A 23,346-nucleotide genomic window follows, 5' to 3' on the forward strand; every position below is an offset into this window, starting at 1 on the left:
TGAGGCGGGACGCCATCATGTCCACCTGTGGCAGTTCCCATCGCTTTGCAATCTGTGTGAAGACTTCTTGATGAAGTCCCCACTCTCCCGGGTGGAGGTCGTGTCTGCTGAGGAAGTCTGCTTCCCAGTTGTCCACTCCCGGAATGAACACTGCTGACAGTGCTTGCACGTGATTCTCCGTCCACCGAAGAATCTTTGTGGCTTCCGCCATTGCCATCCTGCTTCTTGTGCCGCCCTGGCGGTTTACATGGGCGACCGCCGTGATGTTGTCTGACTGAATCAGCACTGGCCGGTTTCGAAGCAGGGGCTCTGCTTGACTCAGGGCGTTGTAAATGGCCCTTAGTTCCAATATATTTATGTGTAGAGAAGTCTCCAGACTTGACCACAGCCCTTGGAAGTTTCTTCCCTGAGTGACTGCCCCCCATCCTCGGAGGCTTGCATCCGTGGTCACCAGGACCCAGTCCTGTATGCCGAACCTGCGGCCCTCGAGAAGGTGAGCACTCTGCAGCCACCACAGAAGAGACACCCTGGCCCTTGGGGATAGGGTGACCAGCCGATGCATCTGGAGATGCGATCCGGACCACTTGTCCAACAGATCCCACTGAAAGATCCTTGCAAGGAACCTGCCGAAGGGAATGGCTTCGTATGAAGCCACCATCTTTCCCAGGACTCGCGTGCAGTGATGCACCGATACCTGTTTTGGTTTCAGGAGGTCCCTGACCAGAGATGCTAATTCCTGGGCCTTCTCCACCGGGAGAAACACCTTCTTCTGTTCTGTGTCCAGAATCATGCCCAGGAAAAGCAGACGCGTCGTAGAAATCAGCTGCGACTTTGGAACATTCAGAATCCAGCCGTGCTGTTGCAACACTTCATGAGAGAGTGCTACGCTGATCAACAACCGCTCTCTGGACCTCGCCTTTATGAGGAGATCGTCCAAGTACGGGATAACTATAACTCCCTTCTTCCGAAGGAGTATCATCATTTCGGCCATTACCTTGGTAAATATACTCGGTGCCGTGGACAGGCCAAACGGCAACGTCTGGAACTGGTAATGACAATCCTGTACCACAAACCTGAGGTACTCCTGGTGAAGTGGGTAAATGGAGACATGCAAGTAAGCATCCTTGATGTCCAGCGACACCATAAAATCCCCCTCTTCCAGGCTTGCAATAACCGCTCTGAGCGATTCCATTTTGAACTTGAATTTCTTTATATAAGTGTTCAAGGATTTTAAATTCAGAATGGGTCTCACCGAACCGTCCAGTTTCGGTACCACAAACATTGTGGAATAGTAACCCCTTCCCTGTTGAAGGAGGGGGACCCTGATAATCACTTGCTGGAGGTACAGCTTGTGAATTGCCGCCAGTACTACCTCCCTTTCCATGGGGGAAGCTGGCAAGGCTGATTTGAGGTAACGGCGGGGGGGAGTCGCTTCGAATTCCAGCTTGTATCCCTGAGATACAATTTGTACAGCCCAGAGATCCACCTGTGAGCGAACCCACTGGTTGCTGAAGTTTCGGAGACGCGCCCCCACCGCACCTGGCTCCGCCTGTGGAGCCCCAACGTCATACGGTGGACTTAGTGGAAGCAGGGGAGGACTTTTGTTCCTGGGAACTGGCTGTATGGTGCAGCTTCTTACCTCTACCCCTGCCTCTGGCAAGAAAGGATGCGCCCCTGACCCTCTTGCCTTTCTGAGAACGAAAGGACTGCATTTGATAATACGGTGCTTTCTTAGGCTGTGAGGAAACCTGAGGCAAGAAAGTCGACTTTCCAGCTGTCGCTGTGGACACGAGGTCCGATAGACCGTCCCCAAACAATTCCTCACCCTTATAAGGCAAAACCTCCATGTGTTTTTTAGAATCAGCATCTCCTGTCCATTGCCGAGTCCATAAGACCCTCCTGGCAGAAATGGACATAGCATTAATTCTAGAGCCCAGCAGGCAAATGTCCCTCTGAGCATCCCGCATATATAAGACGACGTCTTTTATATGGCCCAGGGTTAGCAAAACAGTATCCCTGTCGAGGGAATCTATGTCGTCTGACAGAGTATCTGTCCATGCTGCTACAGCACTACACTACACATCCAGGCTGAAGCAATAGCAGGTCTCAGTAGAGTACCAGAGTGTGTATACACTGACTTCAGGATAGCTTCCTGCTTTCTATCCGCAGGCTCCTTTAGGGCGGCCGTATCCTGAGACGGCAGGGCCACCTTTTTAGATAAGCGTGTCAGCGCCTTGTCCACCCTAGGGGATGTTACCCAACGTAACCTGTCCGTTGGCGGGAAAGGGTTACGCCATCAGTAACCTCTTAGAAATCACTAGTTTCTTATCAGGGGAACTCCACGCTTCTTCACATAATTCATCAGATGGGGGAAAAGTCACTGGCTGCTTTTTCTCCCCAAACATATAAACCCTCTTGGTATTAACAGGGTTAATCTCAGAAAATAAGAATTTACTTACCGATAATTCTATTTCTCGTAGTCCGTAGTGGATGCTGGGGACTCCGTAAGGACCATGGGGGATAGCGGCTCCGCAGGAGACTGGGCACAAAAATAAAGCTTTAGAACTACCTGGTGAGCACTGGCTCCTCCCCCTATGACCCTCCTCCAAGCCTCAGTTAGGATACTGTGCCCGGACGAGCGTACACAATAAGGAAGGATTTTGAATCCCGGGTAAGACTCATACCAGCCACACCAATCACACCATATAACTTGTGATCTAAACCCAGTTAACAGCATGATAAGAGGAGCCTCTAGAAAAGATGGCTCACTACAGCAATAACCCGATTTTTTGGTAACAATAACTATGTACCAGTATTGCAGACAATCCGCACTTGGGATGGGCGCCCAGCATCCACTACGGACTACGAGAAATAGAATTATCGGTAAGTAAATTCTTATTTTCTCTAACGTCCTAAGTGGATGCTGGGGACTCCGTAAGGACCATGGGGATTATACCAAAGCTCCCAAAGGGGCGGGAGAGTGCGGATGACTCTGCAGCACCAATGAGAGAACTCCCGGTCCTCCTCAGCCAGGGTATCAAATTTGTAGAATTTTACAAACGTATTTGCTCCTGACCAAGTAGCTGCTCGGCAAAGTTGTAAAGCCGAGACCCCTCGGGCAGCCGCCCAAGATGAGCCCACCTTCCTTGTGGAATGGGCTTTTACTGATTTTGGCTGTGGCAGGCCTGCCACAGTATGTGCAAGCTGAATTGTACTACAAATCCAACGAGCAATAGTCTGCTTAGAAGCAGGAGCACCCAGCTTGTTGGGTGCATACAGAATAAACAACGAGTCAGATTTTCTGACTCCAGCCGTCCTGGAAACCTATATTTCCAGGGCTCTGACAACGTCTAGCAACTTGGAGTCCTCCAAGTCCCTAGTAGCCGCAGGCACCACAATAGGTTGATTCAGGTGAAACGCTGAAAACCACCTTAGGGAGAAACTGAGGACAAGTCCTCAATTCCGCCCTGTCCGAATGGAAAATCAGATGAGGGCTTTTACAGGATAAAGCCGCCAATTCTGACACGCACCTGGCCCAGGCCAGGGCCAACAGCATGACCACTTTCCATGTGAGATATTTTAACTCCACATATTTAAGTGGTTCAAACCAATGTGACTTTTGGAACCCAAAAACTACATTTAGATCCCAAGGTGCCACTGGAGGCACAAAAGGAGGCTGTATATACAGTACCCCTTTCACAAACGTCTGAACTTCAGGGACTGAAGCTAGTTCTTTTTGGAAGAAAATTGACAGGGCCGAAATTTGAACCTTAATGGACCCCCATTTCAGGCCCATAGACACTCCTGTTTGCAGGAAATGTAGGAATCGACCTAGTTGAAAATTCCTCCGTCGGGGCCTTACTGGCCTCGCACCACGCAACATATTTTCGCCAAATGCGGTGATAATGTTTTGCGGTTATATCTTTCCTGGCTTTGATCAGGATAGGGATGACTTCATCCGGAATGCCTTTTTCCTTCAGGATCCGGCGTTCAACCGCCCTGCCGTTAAACGCAGCCGCGGTAAGTCTTGGAACAGACAGGGTCCTTGCTGGAGCAGGTCCCTTCTTAGAGGTAGAGGCCACGGATCCTCCGTGAGCATCTCTTGAAGTTCCGGTTACCAAGTCCTTCTTGGCCAATCCGGAGCCACGAATATAGTGCTTACTCCTCTCCATCTTATAATTCTCAGTACCTTGGTTATGAGAGGCAGAGGAGGGAACACATACACTGACTGGTACACCCACTGTGTTACCAGAGCGTCTACAGCTATTGCCTGAGGGTCCCTTGACCTGGCGCAATACTTGTCGAGTTTTATAAACATGTGGAAGACTTCTGGGTGAAGTCCCCACTCTCCCGGGTGGAGGTCGTGTCTGCTGAGGAAGTCTGCTTCCCAGTTGTCCACTCCCGGAATGAATACTGCTGACAGTGCTATCACATGATTTTCCGCCCAGTGAAGAATCCTTGCAGCTTCTGCCATTGCCCTTCTGCTTCTTGTGTCACCCTGTCTGTTTACGTGGGTGACTGCCGTGATGTTGTCCGAATGGATCAACTCCGGGTGACCTTGAAGCAGAGGTCTTGCTGAGCTTAGAGCATTGTAAATGGCCCTTAGCTTCAGGATATTTATGTGAAGTGATGTCTCCAGGCTTGACCATAAGCTCTGGAAATTCCTTCCCTGTGTGACTGCTCCCCAGCCTCGCAGGCTGGCATCCGTGGTCACCAGGACCCAGTCCTGAATGTGCGGCCCTCTAGAAGATGAGCACTCTGCAACCACCACAGGAGAGACACCCTTGTGCTTGGTGACAGGGTTATCCGCTGATGCATCTGAAGATGCGACCCAGACCATTTGTCCAGCAGGTCCCACTGGAAAGTTCTTGCGTGGAATCTGCCGCATGGGATTGCTTCATAGGAAGCCACCATTTTTCCCAGAACCATCTCATTGATGTACTGAGACTTGGCTCGGTTATAGGAGGTTCCCGACTAGCTCGGATAACTCCCTGACTTTCTCCTCCGGGAGAAACACCTTTTTCTGAACTGTGTCCAGGATCATCCCTAAGAACAGAAGACGAGTCGTCGGAATCAGCTGCGATTTTGGAATATTGAGAATCCAATCGTGCTGCCGCAACACTACCTGAGATAGTGCTACACCGACCTCCAACTGTTCCCTGGATCTTACCCTTATCAGGGAATCGTCCAAGTAAGGGATAACTAAAATTCCCTTCCTTCGAAGGAGTATCATCATTTCGGCCATTACATTGGTAAAGACCCGGGGTGCCGTGGACCATCCATACGGCAGCGTCTGAAACTGATAGTGACAGTTCTGTACCATAAACCTGAGGTACCCTTGGTGAGAAGGGTAAATTGGGACATGAAGGTAAGCATCCTTGATGTACCGAGACATCATGTAGTCCTCTTCTTCCAGGTTCGCAATCACTGCTCTGAGTGACTCAATCTTGAATTTGAACCTCTGTATGTAAGTGTTCAAAGATTTTAGATTTAGAATCGGTCTCACCGAGCCGTCCGGCTTCGGTACCACAACAGTGTGGAATAATACCCCGTTCCCTGTTGCAGGAGGGGTACCTTGATTATCACCTGCTGGGAATACAGCTTGTGAATGGCTTCCAAAACTGTCTCCCTGTCAGAAGGAGACATCGGTAAAGCCGACTTTAGGAAACGGCGAGGGGGAGACGTCTCGAATTCCAATTTGTACCCCTGAGATATCACCTGAAGGATCCAGGGGTCTACTTGCGAGTGAGCCCACTGCGCGCTGAAATTCATTGAGACGGGCCCCCACCGTGCCTGATTCTGCTTGTAAAGCCCCAGCGTCATACTGAGGGCTTGGCAGAGGCGGGAGAGGGTTTCTGTTCCTGGGAACTGGCTGATTTCTGCAGCCTTTTTCCTCTCCCTCTGTCACGGGGCAGAAATGAGGAACCTTTTGACCGCTTGCCCACGAAAAGACTGCGCCTGATAATACGGCGTCTTCTCATGTTGAGAGGCGACCTGGGGTACAAACGTGGATTTCCCAGCTGTTGCCGTGGCCACCAGGTCTGAAAGACCGACCCCAAATAACTCCTCCCCTTAATAAGGCAATACTTCCAAATGCCGTTTGGAATCCGCATCACCTGACCACTGTCGTATCCATAACCCTCTACTGGTAGAAATGGACAACGCACTTAGACTTGATGCCAGTCGGCAAATATTCCGCTGTGCATCACGCATATATAGAAATGCATCTTTTAAATGCTCTATAGGCAATAATATACTGTCCCTATCTAGGGTATCAATATTTTCAGTCAGGGAATCCGACCACGCCAACCCAGCACTGCACATCCAGGCTGAGGCGATTGCTGGTCGCAGTATAACACCAGTATGTGTGTAAATACCTTTTAGGATGCCCTCCTGCTTTCTATCAGCAGGATCCTTAAGGGCGGCCATCTCAGGAGAGGGTAGAGCCCTTGTTCTTACAAGCGTGTGAGCGCTTTTCCACCCTAGGGGGTGTTTCCCAACGCACCCTAACCTCTGGCGGGAAAGGATATAATGCCAATAACATTTTAGAAATTATCAGTTGTTATCGGGGGAAAACCACGCATCATCACACACCTCATTTAATTTCTCAGATTCAGGAAAACTACAGGTAGTTTTTCCTCACCGAACATAATACCCCTTTTTGGTGGTACTCGTATTATCAGAAATGTGTAAAACATTTTTCATTGCCTCAATCATGTAACGTGTGGCCCTACTGGAAGTCACATTTGTCTCTTCACCGTCGACACTGGAGTCAGTATCCGTGTCGGCGTCTATATCTGCCATCTATGGTAACGGGCGCTTTAGAGCCCCTGACGGCCTATGAGACGTCTGGACAGGCACAAGCTGAGTAGCCGGCTGTCTCATGTCAACCACTGTCTTTTATACAGAGCTGACACTGTTACGTAATTCCTTCCAACAGTTCATCCACTCAGGTGTCGACCCCCTAGGGGGTGACATCACTATTACAGGCAATCTGCTCCGTCTCCACATCATTTTTCTCCTCATACATGTCGACACAAACGTACCGACATACAGCACACACACAGGGAATGCTCGGATAGAGGACAGGACCCCACTAGCCCTTTGGGGAGACAGAGGGAGAGTTTGCCAGCACACACCAGAGCGCTATATATATATAGGGATAACCTTATATAAGTGTTTTTCCCCTTATAGCTGCTGTATCTTTAATACTGCGCGTAATTAGTGCCCCCCTTCTCTTTTTTAACCCTTTCTGTAGTGTAGTGACTGCAGGGGAGAGCCAGGGAGCTTCCCTCCAACGGAGCTGTGAGGGAAAATGGCGCCAGTGTGCTGAGGAGATAGGCTCCGCCCCCTTATCGGCGGCCTTATCTCCCGTTTTTCTATGTATTCTGGCAGGGGTTAAATTCATCCATATAGCCCAGGAGCTATATGTGATGCATTTTTTGCCATCCAAGGTGTTTTTATTGCGTCTCAGGGCGCCCCCCCCCCCCAGCGCCCTGCACCCTCAGTGACCGGAGTGTGAAGTGTGCTGAGAGCAATGGCGCACAGCTGCAGTGCTGTGCGCTACCTTGTTGAAGACAGGACGTCTTCTGCCGCCGATTTTCCGGACCTCTTCTGTCTTCTGGCTCTGTAAGGGGGCCGGCGGCGCGGCTCTGGGACCCATCCATGGCTGGGCCTGTGATCGTCCCTCTGGAGCTAATGTCCAGTAGCCTAAGAAGCCCAATCCACTCTGCACGCAGGTGAGTTCGCTTCTTCTCCCCTTAGTCCCTCGATGCAGTGAGCCTGTTGCCAGCAGGTCTCACTGAAAATAAAAAACCTAAAACTAAACTTTTCACTAAGCAGCTCAGGAGAGCCACCTAGTGTGCACCCTTCTCGTTCGGGCACAAAAATCTAACTGAGGCTTGGAGGAGGGTCATAGGGGGAGGAGCCAGTGCACACCAGGTAGTTCTAAAGCTTTACTTTTGTGCCCAGTCTCCTGCGGAGCCGCTATCCACCATGGTCCTTACGGAGTCCCCAGCATCCACTTAGGACGTTAGAGAAATGTGTAATACATCTTTCATTGCAATAATCATGTATCGGATGGCCTTGGTCATTTTAGACTGTAAATGTGCCTCATCATCGTCGACACTTGAGTCGGACTCCGTGTCGACATCTGTGTCAACCATCTGAGATAGAGGGCGTTTATGAGCCCCTGACGGTTTCTGAGTTGCCTGGGCAGGCGCGGGCTGAGACCCCGGCTGTCCCAAGGCTGCAGCGTCATCAAACCTTTTATGTAAGGAGCTTACATTGTCGTTTAAGACCTTCCACATATCCATCCAATCAGGTGTCGGCCCCGACGGGGGGGCGACACCACACTTATCTGCCCTTGCTCCGCCTCCACGTAACTCTCATCAAACATGTCGACACAGCCGTACCGACACACCGCACACACACAGGGAATGCTCAGACTGAGGACAGGACCCCACAAAGTCCTTTGGGGAGACAGAGAGAGAGTATGCCAGCACACACCACAGCGCTATATAACACAGGGATTTTCACTTATAAGTGATTACCCAATAGCTGCCTTATATGTTTTATTTGCGCCTAAATTTATGTGCCCCCCCCTCTCTTTTTTACCCTTCTTGTACCTGGATACTGCAGGGGAGAGCCTGGGGAGCTGCTTCCAGCGGAGCTGTGAAGAGAAAATGGCGCTGGTGTGCTGAGGAAGAAGGCCCCGCCCCCTCAGTGGCGGGCTTCTGTCCCGCTTTCTGTGTAAAAAAATGGCGGGGTTTTTTACATATATACAGTGCCAGACTGTATATATGTATTTTTATTGCCAAAAGGTACTTCAATTGCTGCCCAGGGCGCCCCCCCCCCCCCAGCGCCCTGCACCCTACAGTGACCGGAGTGTGTAAGTGTGCTGGGAGCAATGGCGCACAGCTGCGGTGCTGTGCGCTACCTTAAATGAAGACAGGAGTCTTCTGCAGCCGATTTCGTCGTCTTCCAGCTTCTGTTCTTCTGGCTCTGCGAGGGGGACGGCGGCGCGGCTCCGGACGATCGAGGACAGGTGCCTGTGTTCGAACCCTCTGGAGCTAATGGTGTCCAGTAGCCTAAGAAGTACAAGCTAGCTGCAAGCAGGTAGGTTTGCTTCTCTCCCCTTAGTCCCACGTAGCAGTGAGTCTGTTGCCAGAAGCTCACTGAAAATAAAAAACCTAATAAATACTTTCTTTACTAGTAAGCTCAGGAGAGCCCACAAGGAGCACCCAGCTCTGGCCGGGCACAGATTCTAACTGAGGTCTGGAGGAGGGGCATAGAGGGAGGAGCCAGTGCACACCAGATAGTACCTAATCTTTCTTTAGAGTGCCCAGTCTCCTGCGGAGCCCTTCTATTCCCCATGGTCCTTACGGAGTTCCCAGCATCCACTAGGACGTCAGAGAAAAAAGGGAAAAACTCATGTCAACCTTTTCATGTGTCGACATTTGCCACATTGACCTAATGCATGTCGACCAGTAGCAGATGACCTAATGAGTGTCGACCGAAAGACCGGATACCATAATAACTCTAGTTCAGCAATGGCTTATTATAACAGTGTATGACTGACACCCACCTATGCCAGAGACAAAAATGTTTATGTCATGAAGTGGCAGGAGTAGTGGGGCAGATAGTTTGGAACATCAGTCCCAATTTATTGTAGCTGGGGCTTCTGGTTCTCCAGCAGCCAATGAGCCAGGTGTAATTCGCCTCTGACGAACGTGCACACGCACACACTGTGACTGCGACTGCGTGCAGTATGTACCGTAAGTATGGCCGCCCCTGTCGCCTCAGTAACAGCGCAGACAGAGAGAGGACGTTGGCAGCAGCAGCAGCTACGACCACACACACGCTCACTGCTACTGGCGCCATACACAGCCAGTCACGTGACACTGCTGCCCACCCTCCGCCCAGTGCGTGTGCACGTCAGAGAGCGAGGGCGCCCGCCCGGCCGGTGTCCCCAGCTGCAGCAGCCTCTGCTGCGTGAGAGAGGAGCGCTGGTTGCGTTGCTGCTGCTGTGCACGGTGAGCGGGGCATTGTGGGTAAGCAGCGCTGCGAGACTGAGCCGTTGCTCGGTCGCTTCCTGTGGAATTTTCCACCTGAGCGGAGGGCGGGGCGGGAGGAAGCCTCGCGCTGCTGCACTGTTGTGGGTGGAGGGGCGGGGCTTCCAGCTGCTGCTGCTGCTTCGCTCAGAGTCGTCCGTAGTGCCCTGTGCAGGCCGGTGGCGGCTGCTGTGATGGCAGGGGTCCGGGGATAAAGTGTGTGGGAGGCCGGGGTCCACCCGTGGGAATGTGGAATAGCATGTTTTTACCACGTTCAGCTCTATTGGAGAAGTTCACCGTAGCCATGACATGCTTGTGGTGTGTAACTAGGAGGCAGTGCTGAGCTTCTATCATCTGCTTCTTCTTTTGATTATTTGCAAAATGAAAAAAAAAAAAAGGAAAAAGGACGCAAGTTTTTTTTGGGTTGCTAAAATTGACTCCGCTGTGGTGGCCATTTTACATTACTGCGTAGTATGTTTGCTCCAGATTCTCGTGTTCCCGATTCTAGCGCAAGCCAATTGGAAAAAAAAAAAAGACGCAATCATTTTTTTGCAACAAATCTGCAGGAAATGTTTCTAAATTCTGTAAAGTACATGTACAAAAATAGATACAAATATTGGGGAACTATATATGTTAACTATGTTATTGAAAAAAAAGCTTTAAAAATGTCAAAAAAAGTCTTCATTTGTACACTTGTTTAAATAGTTAAAAAAAGAAACGTTTCTTACTCAAATACTAAAAATCGAGGTGCATAAAAAAAATCGAAAAAGCAAATTTTTGGATAATTTAAGGCCTTTTTTTTCTTTTCTTTTTTTTTTTAAACCCTGGAACTCCCACCTGTTCCATCCATACAACACCCCCATAAACCCGTCCCACATCTTATAACCCATTATTCTCTCCTTTGCAGAATTTCACCTAGATACTAAAGGGGGGTACTCACAGAGATCTGTGCTTAAAATCTAAGCAATCTGACTAGATTGCTTAGATTTTAAGCACGGATCTCTGTGTATGCCCCCCCCCCAGCGATAGCGATGCGTGGCCCTGCGCTTCTCTATCACCGTTGCTAGATTGGCCTGCATGCAGGCACAATCTAGCACCTCGCTCATTTCACCCACTGGGTGAAATGAGCGCCCGCCCCTTGCTCAGCACATCGCGCTGTGCTGAGTGGGGGGAGAGATGTGTGCTGAGCGGTCTGTGACAGATCGCTCGGCACACATCTCTTCCCGTGTGTACTGCCCTTAACATGTAATTATTGGCACAATTAAGCTCATTGAAAACATCCAATTGCCCAATTAATCATTGGGGGGCAAGGGTTCTGAACAAAGACCTGATATTGTTACCTTCACATAAGAATTTTCCTAAATTTGCACCTGTTCTGAAGCTGCAAAAAAAAAAAAAAAGAAAGCTGCATTAATTACTGTCAAAATTACCACTGCTAATATTCTTGCATCTGATTGACCGCCAAAAACCCTTTCTTGCGCTGTGGGGGGAAAAAAAGAAATTACCATGCTTGCTTGGAATTGCCCCAAAGCTCTGTTTCTGTAATTGTATGTCCTTTTCATCACTATTTAGTTGCAGCTTTGAATTTGGCACGAGTTTCAGAGTGGAACATTGCTGGGATTTACTGGAGGAAACACCTGGCTCGTTTTTGTTCGCACCGCAATGGGGTACAAGCAAAAATAAGCAAAGTTATCCTGCACGTTTATGGCCTGCAAGCAAAAACGAGCACAGATTTTCAGCCCTTACAACCCATGGTGCGGTGTTCAGATGGTACATTCCAGATGTTTTTTTTCCTCTATACTTGCAAAATTGGTACAAACCAAGCTATCCCTAGGTTCACTCATAAATGGCAGATGGTAATTCCATATCAGGTCCCTCTATTGATGTGTGACTGTATCCTAAAACTATTTAACCAACACTAGCCAGATAAGTTGTGTTAATGGAGACCGCAATTATCCTTGTGTTCATGCTTATTTGTTCACAGTCACATGCAGAATATCTGTGAAGAAAATGTGTTGCCCAAAATTACAAGTGGACAGAAGATTAATAGTAGTTTCCACACTCTGGAAAATGCTGGGCATACACTATACAGTTATCTGGCTGATCCGCCTTATGTTGGCAGATAATTGTACAGTGTAGGTGCACGACCAATCTAAAAATATAAATTGGTTGGACATGCCGGATTGTCTAGCACAGTAGTCTCCAACCTTAATTGGGACTACTATTTCGGAAAATAAAACCTCTGTAGGAGCTAGCCCCTCCCCCAATGCACGGGCGTTCCTGCAAAAGTAAGTGTGGCCTCACAAAAGTGGGTGTGGTCTCACAACAAGTAATGCCCCCCCGCGTAGTGCCAGATACACAAATAATGCCCCCCCAGCAGTGCCAGATACAATGCCACCAACAATGCCAGATACAATACCCCCCGCAGTGCCATTTAAAATGCCCCCCCGCAGCGCCAGATAAAATGCCACCCGCAGTGTCCTATACAGTGCCCCACACAGTGCTAACCCTTGCTGGCTTCTTCTACTGCCTCCGGTGCTGCTCCACCTGTATGAGGGACGGAGGGGGAGGAGAGCGTAGCGCGAGCCTCTCCTGTGAAGTGCGGGTGCGGTGAGGGTGACAGAGCCTCCGGCGGCGGCGGCCATTTAAAATATGGTGCCGGTAAGTGAGCCAATCAAAACTTGCGGTCCGGCAGCCAATCAGGTGCCGCCACTGCCAGTCCACGAGCTCTGATTGGCTGACGGTCGGCACCATATTAAAAATGAAGGGAGGATGAGTGCCAGTGACTGCCCAAGTCCGTGCGCTCTGTGAGCTACCGAAAATACTACGGCGAGCTACCGGTAGCTCGCGAGCTACGGGTTGGAGATCACTGGTCTAGTATATCCGTCCAATGTTATTTTTTGAAGTTACAAGTCAATTGCATCAGGCAGTGTATGCCCTGCTGCCGCTCGCTGACTGACATTAACCCTGTTCCTTCACAGCGGAGGGACGTGGAAATGTCTCCTTCCCATGGGAGGAACCCAGATTTCTTCTTCAGGGTCCATGATCTCCATAATAACCTTGGGGTATGCTTGCTATTCCTTATAAAATGTCATGAAATGCACATACTTCATTCACCCATATTGTAAATCACCCATTTTCTCACACTGCGATAACACAATGGAAGTGACAAATTAGCAATCAGAATAGATGGCTGGGATCTGATATAATATAGTTATAAAAATGGATATTTCTAAAAATGAAAGACTATCATTTGAATAGGTCATTAAGCCAGAACAGCCAATCAGTAGCAGCTACGCCACTCCTGGTGTTACTGACATCACCACGCCCCCCTGAGAAGCCTGTATGAGGATGCATCTCAGTCTCACCTTTCAGCCTGACACGGGAGCCCCCAGGGTGCGCCCCGCCACATGATCTCCAAGTGTGAGCGAGAAACGGGTCGCATCCACCCATGATATTTCCCCTGGCACCTTTAAGACCGCACAGGAACACGGGTTATGCGCGCTCATGTGCCAATAACCCGTGTTCAAAGCTGGTGGTCTGAAAGGGGTAGGTTGTATCTCTAGAAGGCCCCTTAAGGGGGGTACTCACGGAGCGATATTCTAAGCAATCTGACTAGATTGCTTAGAATATCAGCCTGATCGCTCCGTGTGTACCCCCCTCAGCGATAGCGATGCGCGGCCCCGCACATCACTATCGCTGCTGCTAGATTGGCCTGCATGCAGGCCAATCTAGCGGGTCGCTCACTTCACCCGCTGGGTGAAGTGAGCGGCCCCCCATCTCCCCCCGCACGCTCAGCACAGATCGCGCTGTGCTGAGCGGCGGGAGAGATGTGTGCTGAGCGGTTCGCTCAGCACACATCTCTCCTGCATCGGCCCGTCTATATGGGCCTTTACACTTGTCCCCCCCCCACCAGCAATGCCTCTCTAGGTTGATTGGGCTGCAAGTCTAAGATACTGTACATGCGGATCTACACATGCATGCATGTACAGTATGGAGATGCATATATTTACACTACTGTTTAGAGTTTGGCGCAAATACATTTAAAAGTAATTTTGCATCTTGGCATGTTGTGCTGCAGGATGGCATGTGTGAAATGCGTGGACAGAGGAAGGAGTCCTTGCTCAGCTCTCTGTTCGCAGAGCTCCTCTCAGTGCCTATACAATAAAGCACATGGTGACCCTGTCTGTGTATGATATTAACTCTGACAAGCACCTATTTGTTACATTTTATTTTCTTGTTTCCTTTCTAGATCCCGGATTTCTAGAAAAACGAGCCGATACCTTTATGTAACTGGATAAGTGTCTGGATTGTTTTCTATAATATTTGGCAAGATGGACCAGTGTAATCACAGCATGGTGCTGCTTCAGCAGCTGAATATGCAGCGGGAGTTTGGGTTCCTCTGTGACTGTACAGTAGCCATCGGGGATGTGTATTTTAAAGCACACAGAGCAGTGCTTGCCGCCTTTTCAAACTATTTCAAGATGATCTTTATTCATCAGTCCAGGTACTACGATTAATTTCTCTTTCACATTTGCTGTGTGTTTACTCAGCAGCCTTCCCTCCTTGTCATCCATGTCTTTATATTATCAGGCAGAGCTGTTTATCTCTGCTTCCCTGGGCTAGAACACAAAGCTGCTTTCTGGAGATACTGTAACGGAGGATCTGTGTGGTTTCTCCCTGGCAATAAACATTAACAACTCTGGTTGACAATAGTCACACAAAATTAGAAAGCACAGACTGAAGCGAGAAATATCAATTGTAGGCAAAATGCGTAGGGTGGTTCCATTGACGGCCAATTCCTACGTTTGGGTGGAACATGCAGCACAGATGCGCTGTCCCAGTACACTATACAGTTTCTTAATGATTGGAGTTCTAGATAAGCTTAATATACTCTATGCTTAGGTAAGAGTTGTTGTGGCTTCTTTCATTTGTGCAAAATAAAAATCACTTTTATAATATTTCAATATTTACCATACATGCACAGCAATGATTAAATTACTACACTAGTTACTGCACTATGAGGGCAATTTTTATCTTATTTTTACAGATTAGCCCCTTACTGATTAAGGCTACAGCCACACATAGCGGCCAAGCGGGTCCCACTTGAAATCCCGCCGTCCTGCCATCCGGCTCAACCGCAGCATGCTGCAGTAGGATCCGGCGGCGGCGGGACTGCTGCACATGTGTGGGCACCATGCATGCATCTAAATCCCCAAAAAGTTGCAGGACCAATAGAGCTACAACGACTATTGGGGTTCTTTGGAGGTCTCTAAACAGAGGCATGAAGATATTGCATCTTATGGGGGGCGCTGCAGAAGTGGTTTCGGGCTCGGGCGCCTAATTGCCTACATTGCAGCCATACTCTGATTCCCCACCTAGCAAGTACCTGGAGTAAGTCCCAGTGGTGCTTCTGATGGTTGCAACTGCAGCCACTTAATGTGGGCGTCCCAGCCCTTGTGTATTCAAACAAATGGCTGTACATCAGGAGAAGGGCTGATACTAGCATTAGCATAAAATCACAGACGCGACAAATGCAAAAGAAAAGAAACAGCTTTATTATATGAATAATATTTCTCTGACGTCCTAGTGGATGCTGAGAACTCCGTAAGGACCATGGGGAATAGCGGCTCCGCAGGAGACTGGGCACAAAAGTAAAAGCTTTATGACTAGCTGGTGTGCACTGGCTCCTCCCCCTATGACCCTCCTCCAAGCCTCAGTTAGATTTTTGTGCCCGGCCGAGAAGGGTGCATGCTAGGTAGCTCTCCTGAGCTGCTTAGAGTAAAAGTTTAAATAGGTTTTTTATTTTCAGTGAGACCTGCTGGCAACAGGCTCACTGCATCGTGGGACTAAGGGGAGAAGAAGCGAACTCACCTGCATGCAGAGTGGATTGGGCTTCTTGGCTACTGGACATTAGCTCCAGAGGGACGATCACAGGCTCAGCTTGGATGGGTCCCGGAGCCGCGCCGCCGGCCCCCTTACAGAGCCAGAAGAGTGAAGAGGTCCGGAAAAATCGGCGGCAGAAGACATTCCTGTCTTCAATAAGGTAGCGCACAGCACTGCAGCTGTGCGCCATTGCTCTCAGCACACTTCACACTCCGGTCACTGAGGGTGCAGGGCGCTGGGGGGGAGCGCCCTGAGACGCAATAAAACACGTTTTAAACCTTATATGGCTAAAGAAATGCATCACATATAGCTCCTGGGCTATATGGATGCATTTAACCCCTGCCAGTTTTCCTAAAAAAAGCGGGAGAAAAGGCCGCCGAAAAGGGGGCGGAGCCTATCTCCTCAGCACACAAGCGCCATTTTCCCTCACAGCTCCGCTGGAAGGACGGCTCCCTGACTCTCCCCTGCAGTCCTGCTACAGAATCAGGGTAAAACAAGAGAGGGGGGGCACTAATTGGCAGATAATACAAATATAGCAGCTATAGAAGGGAGAAACACTTATATAAGGTTATCCCTGTATATATATAGCGCTCTGGTGTGTGCTGGCAAAATCTCCCTCTGTCTCCCCAAAGGGCTCGTGGGGTCCTGTCCTCTATCAGAGCATTCCCTGTGTGTGTGCTGTGTGTCGGTACGATTGTGTCGACATGTATGAGGAGGAAAATGATGTGGAGGCGGAGCAATTGCCTGTAATAGTGATGTCACCCCCTAGGGAGTCGACACCTGACTGGATGGTCGTATGGAAGGAATTACGTGACAGTGTCAGCACTTTGCAAAAAACTGTTGACGACATGAGACAGCCGGCAAATCAGTTAGTGCCTGTCCAGGCGTCTCAAACACCGTCAGGGGCTCTAAAGCGCCCGTTACCTCAGATGGTCGACACAGACCCAGACACGGATACTGACTCCAGCGTCGACGGTGACGAGACAAACGTAATGTCCAGTAGGGCCACACGTTACATGATCACGGCAATGAAGGAGGCTTTGAACATTTCTGATACTACAAGTACCACAAAAAGGGGTATTATGTGGGGTGTGAAAAAACTACCCATAGTTTTTCCTGAATCAGATGAATTAAATGAGGTGTGTGACAAAGCGTGGGTTTCCCCCGATAAAAAACTGCTGATTTCTAATAAATTATTGGCATTATACCCTTTCCCGCCAGAGGTTAGGGCGCGTTGGGAAACACCCCCTAGGGTAGATAAGGCGCTCACACGCTTATCAAAACAAGTGGCGTTGCCGTCTCCTGATACGGCCGCCCTCAAGGAACCAGCTGATAGAAAGCTGGAAAATATCCTAAAGGGTATATACACACATACTGGTGTTATACTACGACCAGCAATCGCCTCAGCCTGGATGTGCAGCGCTGGAGTGGCTTGGTCGGATTCCCTTACTGAAAATATTGATACCCTGGATAGGGACAGTATATTATTGACTATAGAGCATTTAAAGGATGCATTACTATATATGCGAGATGCACAGAGGGATATTTGCACCCTGGCATCAAGAGTAAGTGCGCTGTCCATTTCTGCCAGAAGAAGTTTATGGACACGACAGTGGTCAGGTGATGCGGATTCCAAACGGCATATGGAAGTTTTGCCGTATAAAGGGGAGGAGTTATTTGGGGTCGGTCTATCGGACCTGGTGGCCACGGCGACGGCTGGGAAATCCACCTTTTTACCCCAGGTCACCTCTCAGCAGAAAAAGACACCGTCTTTTCAAACTCAGTCCTTTCGTCCCCATAAGGGCAAGCGGGCAAAAGGCCACTCATTTCTGCCCCGGGGCAGAGGAAGGGGAAAAAGACTGCAGCAGGCAGCCTCTTCCCAGGATCAGAAGCCCTCCCCCGCTTCTGCCAAGTCTTCAGCATGACGCTGGGGCTTTACAAGCGGACTCAGGCACGGTGGGGGCCCGTCTCAAAAATTTCAACGCGCAGTGGGCTCACTCGCAAGTGGACCCCTGGATCCTGCAGGTAGTATCACAGGGGTACAAATTGGAATTCGAGACGTCTCCCCCTCGCCGGTTCCTGAAGTCTGCTCTACCAACGTCTCCCTCCGACAGGGAGGCAGTATTGGAAGCTATTCACAAGCTGTATTCCCAGCAGGTGATAATCAAGGTACCCCTCCTACAACAGGGAAAGGGGTATTACTCCACGCTGTTTGTGGTACCGAAGCCGGACGGCTCGGTGAGACCGATTTTAAATCTGAAATCATTGAACACTTACATAAAAAGGTTCAAATTCAAGATGGAGTCACTCAGAGCAGTGATAGCGAACCTGGAAGAATGGGACTATATGGTGTCTCTGGACATCAAAGATGCTTATCTCCATGTCCCAATCTACCCTTCTCACCAAGGGTACCTCAGGTTTGTGGTACAAAACTGTCATTATCAGTTTCAGACGCTGCCGTTTGGATTGTCCACGGCACCACGGGTCTTTACCAAGGTAATGGCCGAAATGATGATTCTTCTTCGAAGAAAAGGCGTCTTAATTATCCCTTACTTGGACGATCTCCTGATAAGGGCAAGGTCCAGGGAACAGTTAGAGGTCGGAGTAGCACTATCTCAGGTAGTGCTACGTCAGCACGGGTGGATTCTAAATATTCCAAAATCGCAGCTGATTCCAACAACACGTCTACTGTTCCTAGGGATGATTCTGGACACAGTCCAGAAAAAGGTGTTTCTCCCAGGGGAGAAGGCCAGGGAGTTATCCGAGCTAGTCAGGAACCTCCTGAAACCAGGACAAGTGTCAGTGCATCAATGCACAAGGGTCCTGGGAAAGATGGTGGCTTCTTACGAAGCGATTCCATTCGGAAGATTCCATGCAAGAACTTTTCAGTGGGATCTGCTGGACAAATGGTCCGGATCGCATCTTCAGATGCATCAGCGGATAACCCTATCTCCAAGGACAAGGGTGTCTCTCCTGTGGTGGTTGCAGAGTGCTCATCTTCTAGAGGGCCGCAGATTCGGCATTCAGGACTGGATTCTGGTGACCACGGATGCCAGCCTGAGAGGCTGGGGAGCAGTCACACAGGGAAGAAATTTCCAGGGCTTGTGGTCAAGCATGGAAACGTCTCTTCACATAAATATCCTGGAACTAAGGGCAATTTACAATGCCCTAAGTCAAGCAAGGCCTCTGCTTCAGGGTCAGTCGGTATTGATCCAATCGGACAACATCACGGCAGTCGCCCACGTAAACAGACAGGGCGGCACAAGAAGCAGGAGGGCAATGGCAGAAGCTGCAAGAATTCTTCGCTGGGTGGAAAATTATGTGACAGCACTGTCAGCGGTGTTCATTCCGGGAGTGGACAACTGGGAAGCAGACTTCCTCAGCAGACACGACCTCCACCCGGGGGAGTGGGGACTTCACCCAGAAGTCTTCCACGTGATTGTAAACCGTTGGGAAAAACCAAAGGTGGACATGATGGCGTCTCGTCTCAACAAGAAACTAGACAGATATTGCGCCAGGTCAAGGGACCCTCAGGCGATAGCGGTGGACGCTCTGGTAACACCGTGGGTGTACCAGTCAGTGTATGTGTTCCCTCCTCTGCCTCTCATACCCAAAGTATTGAGAATCATAAGAAGGAGAGGAGTAAGAACTATACTCGTGGCTCCGGATTGGCCAAGGAGGACTTGGTACCCGGAACTTCAAGAGATGCTCACGGAGGACCCGTGGCCTCTACCTCTAAGAAAGGACCTGCTCCAGCAGGGACCTTGTCTGTTCCAAGACTTACCGCGGCTGCGTTTGACGGCATGGAGGTTGAACGCCGGATCCTGAAGGAAAAAGGCATTCCAGATGAAGTCATCCCTACCCTGATCAAGGCCAGGAAGGATGTAACCGCGAAACATTATCACCGCATTTGGCGAAAATATGTTGCGTGGTGTGAGGCCAAGAAGGCCCCTACAGAGGAATTTCAACTGGGTCGTTTCCTGCATTTCCTGCAAACAGGACTATCTATGGGCCTAAAATTAGGGTCCATTAAGGTTCAAATTTCGGCCCTGTCAATATTCTTCCAAAAAGAACTGGCTTCAGTGCCTGAAGTTCAGACGTTTGTCAAAGGGGTACTGCATATACAGCCTCCTTTTGTGCCTCCAGTGGCACCTTGGGATCTCAATGTAGTGTTGAGTCTCCTAAAGTCACATTGGTTTGAACCACTCACCACTGTGGAATTAAAATATCTCACATGGAAAGTGGTCATGCTGTTAGCCCTGGCTTCAGCCAGGCGTGTCTCAGAATTGGCGGCTTTATCATATAAAAGCCCTTACCTAATTTTTCATTCAGACAGGGCAGAACTGAGGACTCGCCCTCAATTTCTCCCTAAGGTGGTTTCAGCGTTTCACATGAACCAGCCTATTGTGGTGCCTGCGGCTACTAGGGACTTGGAGGACTCCAAGTTGCTGGACGTAGTCAGGGCCCTGAAAATATATGTTTCCAGGACGGCTGGAGTCAGAAAATCTGACTCGCTGTTTATCCTGTATGCACCCAACAAGCTGGGTGCTCCTGCTTCTAAGCAGACGATTGCTCGTTGGATTTGTAGTACGATTCAGCTTGCACATTCTGTGGCAGGCCTGCCACAGCCAAAATCTGTAAAAGCCCATTCCACAAGGAAGGTGGGCTCATCTTGGGCGGCTGCCCGAGGGGTCTCGGCTTTACAGCTTTGCCGAGCAGCTACTTGGTCAGGGGCAAACACGTTTGCTAAATTTTACAAATTCGATACCCTGGCTGAGGAGGACCTGGAGTTCTCTCATTCGGTGCTGCAGAGTCATCCGCACTCTCCCGCCCGTTTGGGAGCTTTGGTATAATCCCCATGGTCCTTACGGAGTTCCCAGCATCCACTAGGATGTCAGAGAAAATAAGAATTTACTTACCGATAATTCTATTTCTCATAGTCCGTAGTGGATGCTGGGCACCCATCCCAAGTGCGGATTGTCTGCAATACTTGTATATAGTTATTGTTACAAAAATCGGGTTGTTTATTGTTGTGAGCCATCTTTTCAGAGGCTCCTACGTTTATCATACTGTTAACTGGGTTCAGATCACAAGTTGTACGGTGTGATTGGTGTGGCTGGTATGAGTCTTACCCGGGATTCAAGATCCTTCCTTATTATGTACGCTCGTCCGGGCACAGTATCCTAACTGAGGCTTGGAGGCGGGTCATAGGGGGAGGAGCCAGTGCACACCAGCTAGTCATAAAGCTTTTACTTTTGTGCCCAGTCTCCTGCGGAGCCGCTATTCCCCATGGTCCTTACGGAGTTCCCAGCATCCACTACGGACTATGAGAAATAGAATTATCGGTAAGTAAATTCTTATTTTTAGTGTGTTAGCGTTATTTTGTATTGCCTTGCTCTTGCATTGCTATTTGTTGTATGATATAAATGTTATAATATTTTCTGTTGCATTTCTTTCCCAATATATTTGTTTTGTTTTCTCCCACAGCGAATGCATTAAGATTCAGCCAACAGACATCCAGCCAGACATATTCAGCTACCTTTTACATGTCATGTACACAGGGAAAAACCCCAAACAAAGTGTGGATCATTTCCGATTGGAGGAAGGAATTAAATTTCTACATGCTAATCTCCTCCCGACACATGCCCCTGAACCGACTCCTGCATTACCGTCAGAAACCGTACAATCCTCCAATTTATATGGGATTCAGATCTCAACCGCCCAAAAAGCACCAAAGGAGACCATCAGTCTGAGGAACAACCCACCAAGTGCAGCCAGGCCTCTTCCACAAGGAGATCATCCTCAATTACAGTTGTCTCTCGCCATTGGACTTGAGGGAGTAGGCTCAGAGCAGCGAAGCTCGCATTTTCCAGGTCAGGTTGACTCCACAGTAAAATCATTAGAAGATATTCAGAAGACCACAAGATCTATAAAGCAGGAGACCTGTGATCCTGAAAGATCTCCACCCCAGTCCCTGCCACTTCCAGAAGAGCTGGAGTCCTCCTTCAATAAAACAGGCAGCAGAGCATACTCGTGCCACTATTGTGGTGAACATTTTGAATCTCGTGGTACGTTGAGAGACCACTTGCATATCCATGTGTCTCAGGCTCTTCCATTTGGGGTCCCCACATCCATCCTAGAAAGTGATGATCTCGGTGAAGTCCGCCCTATTCTTGAAAACCTAGAGAATACAGAGAGCTGCCGGGTTGGGGGCTATCTTCTAAACAGAACTGACGAGTCCCTTCAGAATGCAACCCAGGCAGAACAGCTCCAGCTCAACCAACTATCTTTTTTGGCGAAAGACACTGATCCCATTGAGTTAAATTTTTCGTTTTTGCGGAAGAGAAAGTTCAGCTGTACGGTGTGCGGCCATAGATTTGTACGAAGGAGCCAGTTGCTGGAACACTTATATACACACAAAACAAAGCCCCACAAGCTAAACAGATACCAAAGGTTCAGTAGTCCGGTGGAAAAGACTTCACAAAACTACTGTAACAGTATGACTGATAATACCCAGAAGGATCCCGAAACAGTAGTGGAAACACCAGAGTTTTTTGGAGAAATCGAATCCACAACTTCACAGGAAAATGTGGAATCTGTTCTACTCGAATAATATATATTTATATGGGATTTTATATTGTGCTAGTTTTTTTATTAGAAAATATTCATAATTTTTTCGTTCTAAATATTATTTGAATGGATTGCAGCTCTGTTTATATATATATATATATATATATATATATATATGTTTAGTCATAATTATCTTTTACGAGTGTTATTCACTAGTACTGTATATTGTTCAAGAAGTTATGTGATGTGTTTATTGTCACAGGCTTACTTTTACTAATGTGTTTGTGATTTTGCATACAGTTTGCATAGTTTCCATAAATAAAATAAATGTTGGCAATATTTAACACTCTGAATGGCAACTTCTTGGGTGACTAGCTATCCGTATGGGTATTGTAGTTCCAGAAACCGCTATTATACATATATACACGGGTTTAGTATGAAATACCTACAATCAAAATCCCAACAGTCAAAATACCAACAACAATTGACCGACGGTCAAAATTCCGACAAGGTCAAAATACAGACAGTTAAAATACCGACAAGGTCAAAATACTGACATTAAAAATGCCGACATGGTCACCATATAAGTGTACCGCGTCCCCTCGCATGGCTCGCCATGCTTCAGGTATGGTACCTCACTGCGCTCGGCACACTATTATATTCCCCCTCCAGGTCCACTAGGATGGTAAAGTATGAACAAGTCTGTTTCAATGAAAAAATCATTAAAAACTCATGTCAACTTTTTGACCTGTCGACATTTTAAATGTCAGTATTTTAACCTTATCTGTATTTTAATGTTGGTATTTTGACCATGTCGGGAATTTGACCTTGTCGGGAT

General features: G+C 48.7%; 2 protein-coding genes across 5 annotated transcripts in view; one reads left to right on the plus strand and one right to left on the minus strand.

Moving 5' to 3' along the window:
* ZBTB1 (zinc finger and BTB domain containing 1) overlaps positions 1 to 9,805 on the minus strand; it is a 46,728-nt gene extending 36,923 nt beyond the window's left edge. Inside the window, exon 1 of the mRNA XM_063947224.1 lies at positions 9,587 to 9,805. The gene's annotated coding sequence lies outside the window, so the exon portion shown is untranslated. The remainder of the gene's footprint in view (positions 1 to 9,586) is intronic.
* Positions 9,806 to 9,864: 59 nt separating this feature from the next.
* ZBTB25 (zinc finger and BTB domain containing 25) lies at positions 9,865 to 22,852 on the plus strand. Of its 4 annotated transcripts, XM_063947229.1 has the most exons (4): positions 10,153 to 10,370; positions 13,034 to 13,117; positions 14,305 to 14,559; positions 21,426 to 22,852. In XM_063947229.1, exons 3-4 carry the CDS (start codon positions 14,387 to 14,389, stop codon positions 22,549 to 22,551), a joined length of 1,299 nt encoding a protein of 432 aa, XP_063803299.1. In that variant the 5' UTR covers positions 10,153 to 10,370; positions 13,034 to 13,117; positions 14,305 to 14,386; the 3' UTR covers positions 22,552 to 22,852. The 4 variants fall into 4 exon arrangements, with proteins under 4 accessions (XP_063803298.1, XP_063803296.1, XP_063803299.1 ...); XM_063947228.1 differs by lacking the exons at positions 10,153 to 10,370; positions 13,034 to 13,117 and adding an exon at positions 9,865 to 10,052; XM_063947226.1 differs by lacking the exons at positions 10,153 to 10,370; positions 13,034 to 13,117 and adding an exon at positions 9,865 to 10,034.
* Positions 22,853 to 23,346: the final 494 nt, after the last annotated feature.

This window comes from Pseudophryne corroboree, chromosome 12 (assembly GCF_028390025.1).
Source record: "Pseudophryne corroboree isolate aPseCor3 chromosome 12, aPseCor3.hap2, whole genome shotgun sequence".
In the NCBI taxonomy this organism is placed as follows: domain Eukaryota; kingdom Metazoa; phylum Chordata; class Amphibia; order Anura; family Myobatrachidae; genus Pseudophryne; species Pseudophryne corroboree.

Bases quoted from the DNA above. Each gene is read 5' to 3' on its own strand.
- ZBTB25 (XM_063947228.1), top strand. From the start codon at position 14,387: ATGGACCAGTGTAATCACAGCATGGTGCTGCTTCAGCAGCTGAATATG. The intron at 14,560-21,425 runs GTACTACGATTA...TTTCTCCCACAG, and splicing joins ATCTTTATTCATCAGTCCAG to CGAATGCATTAAGATTCAGC.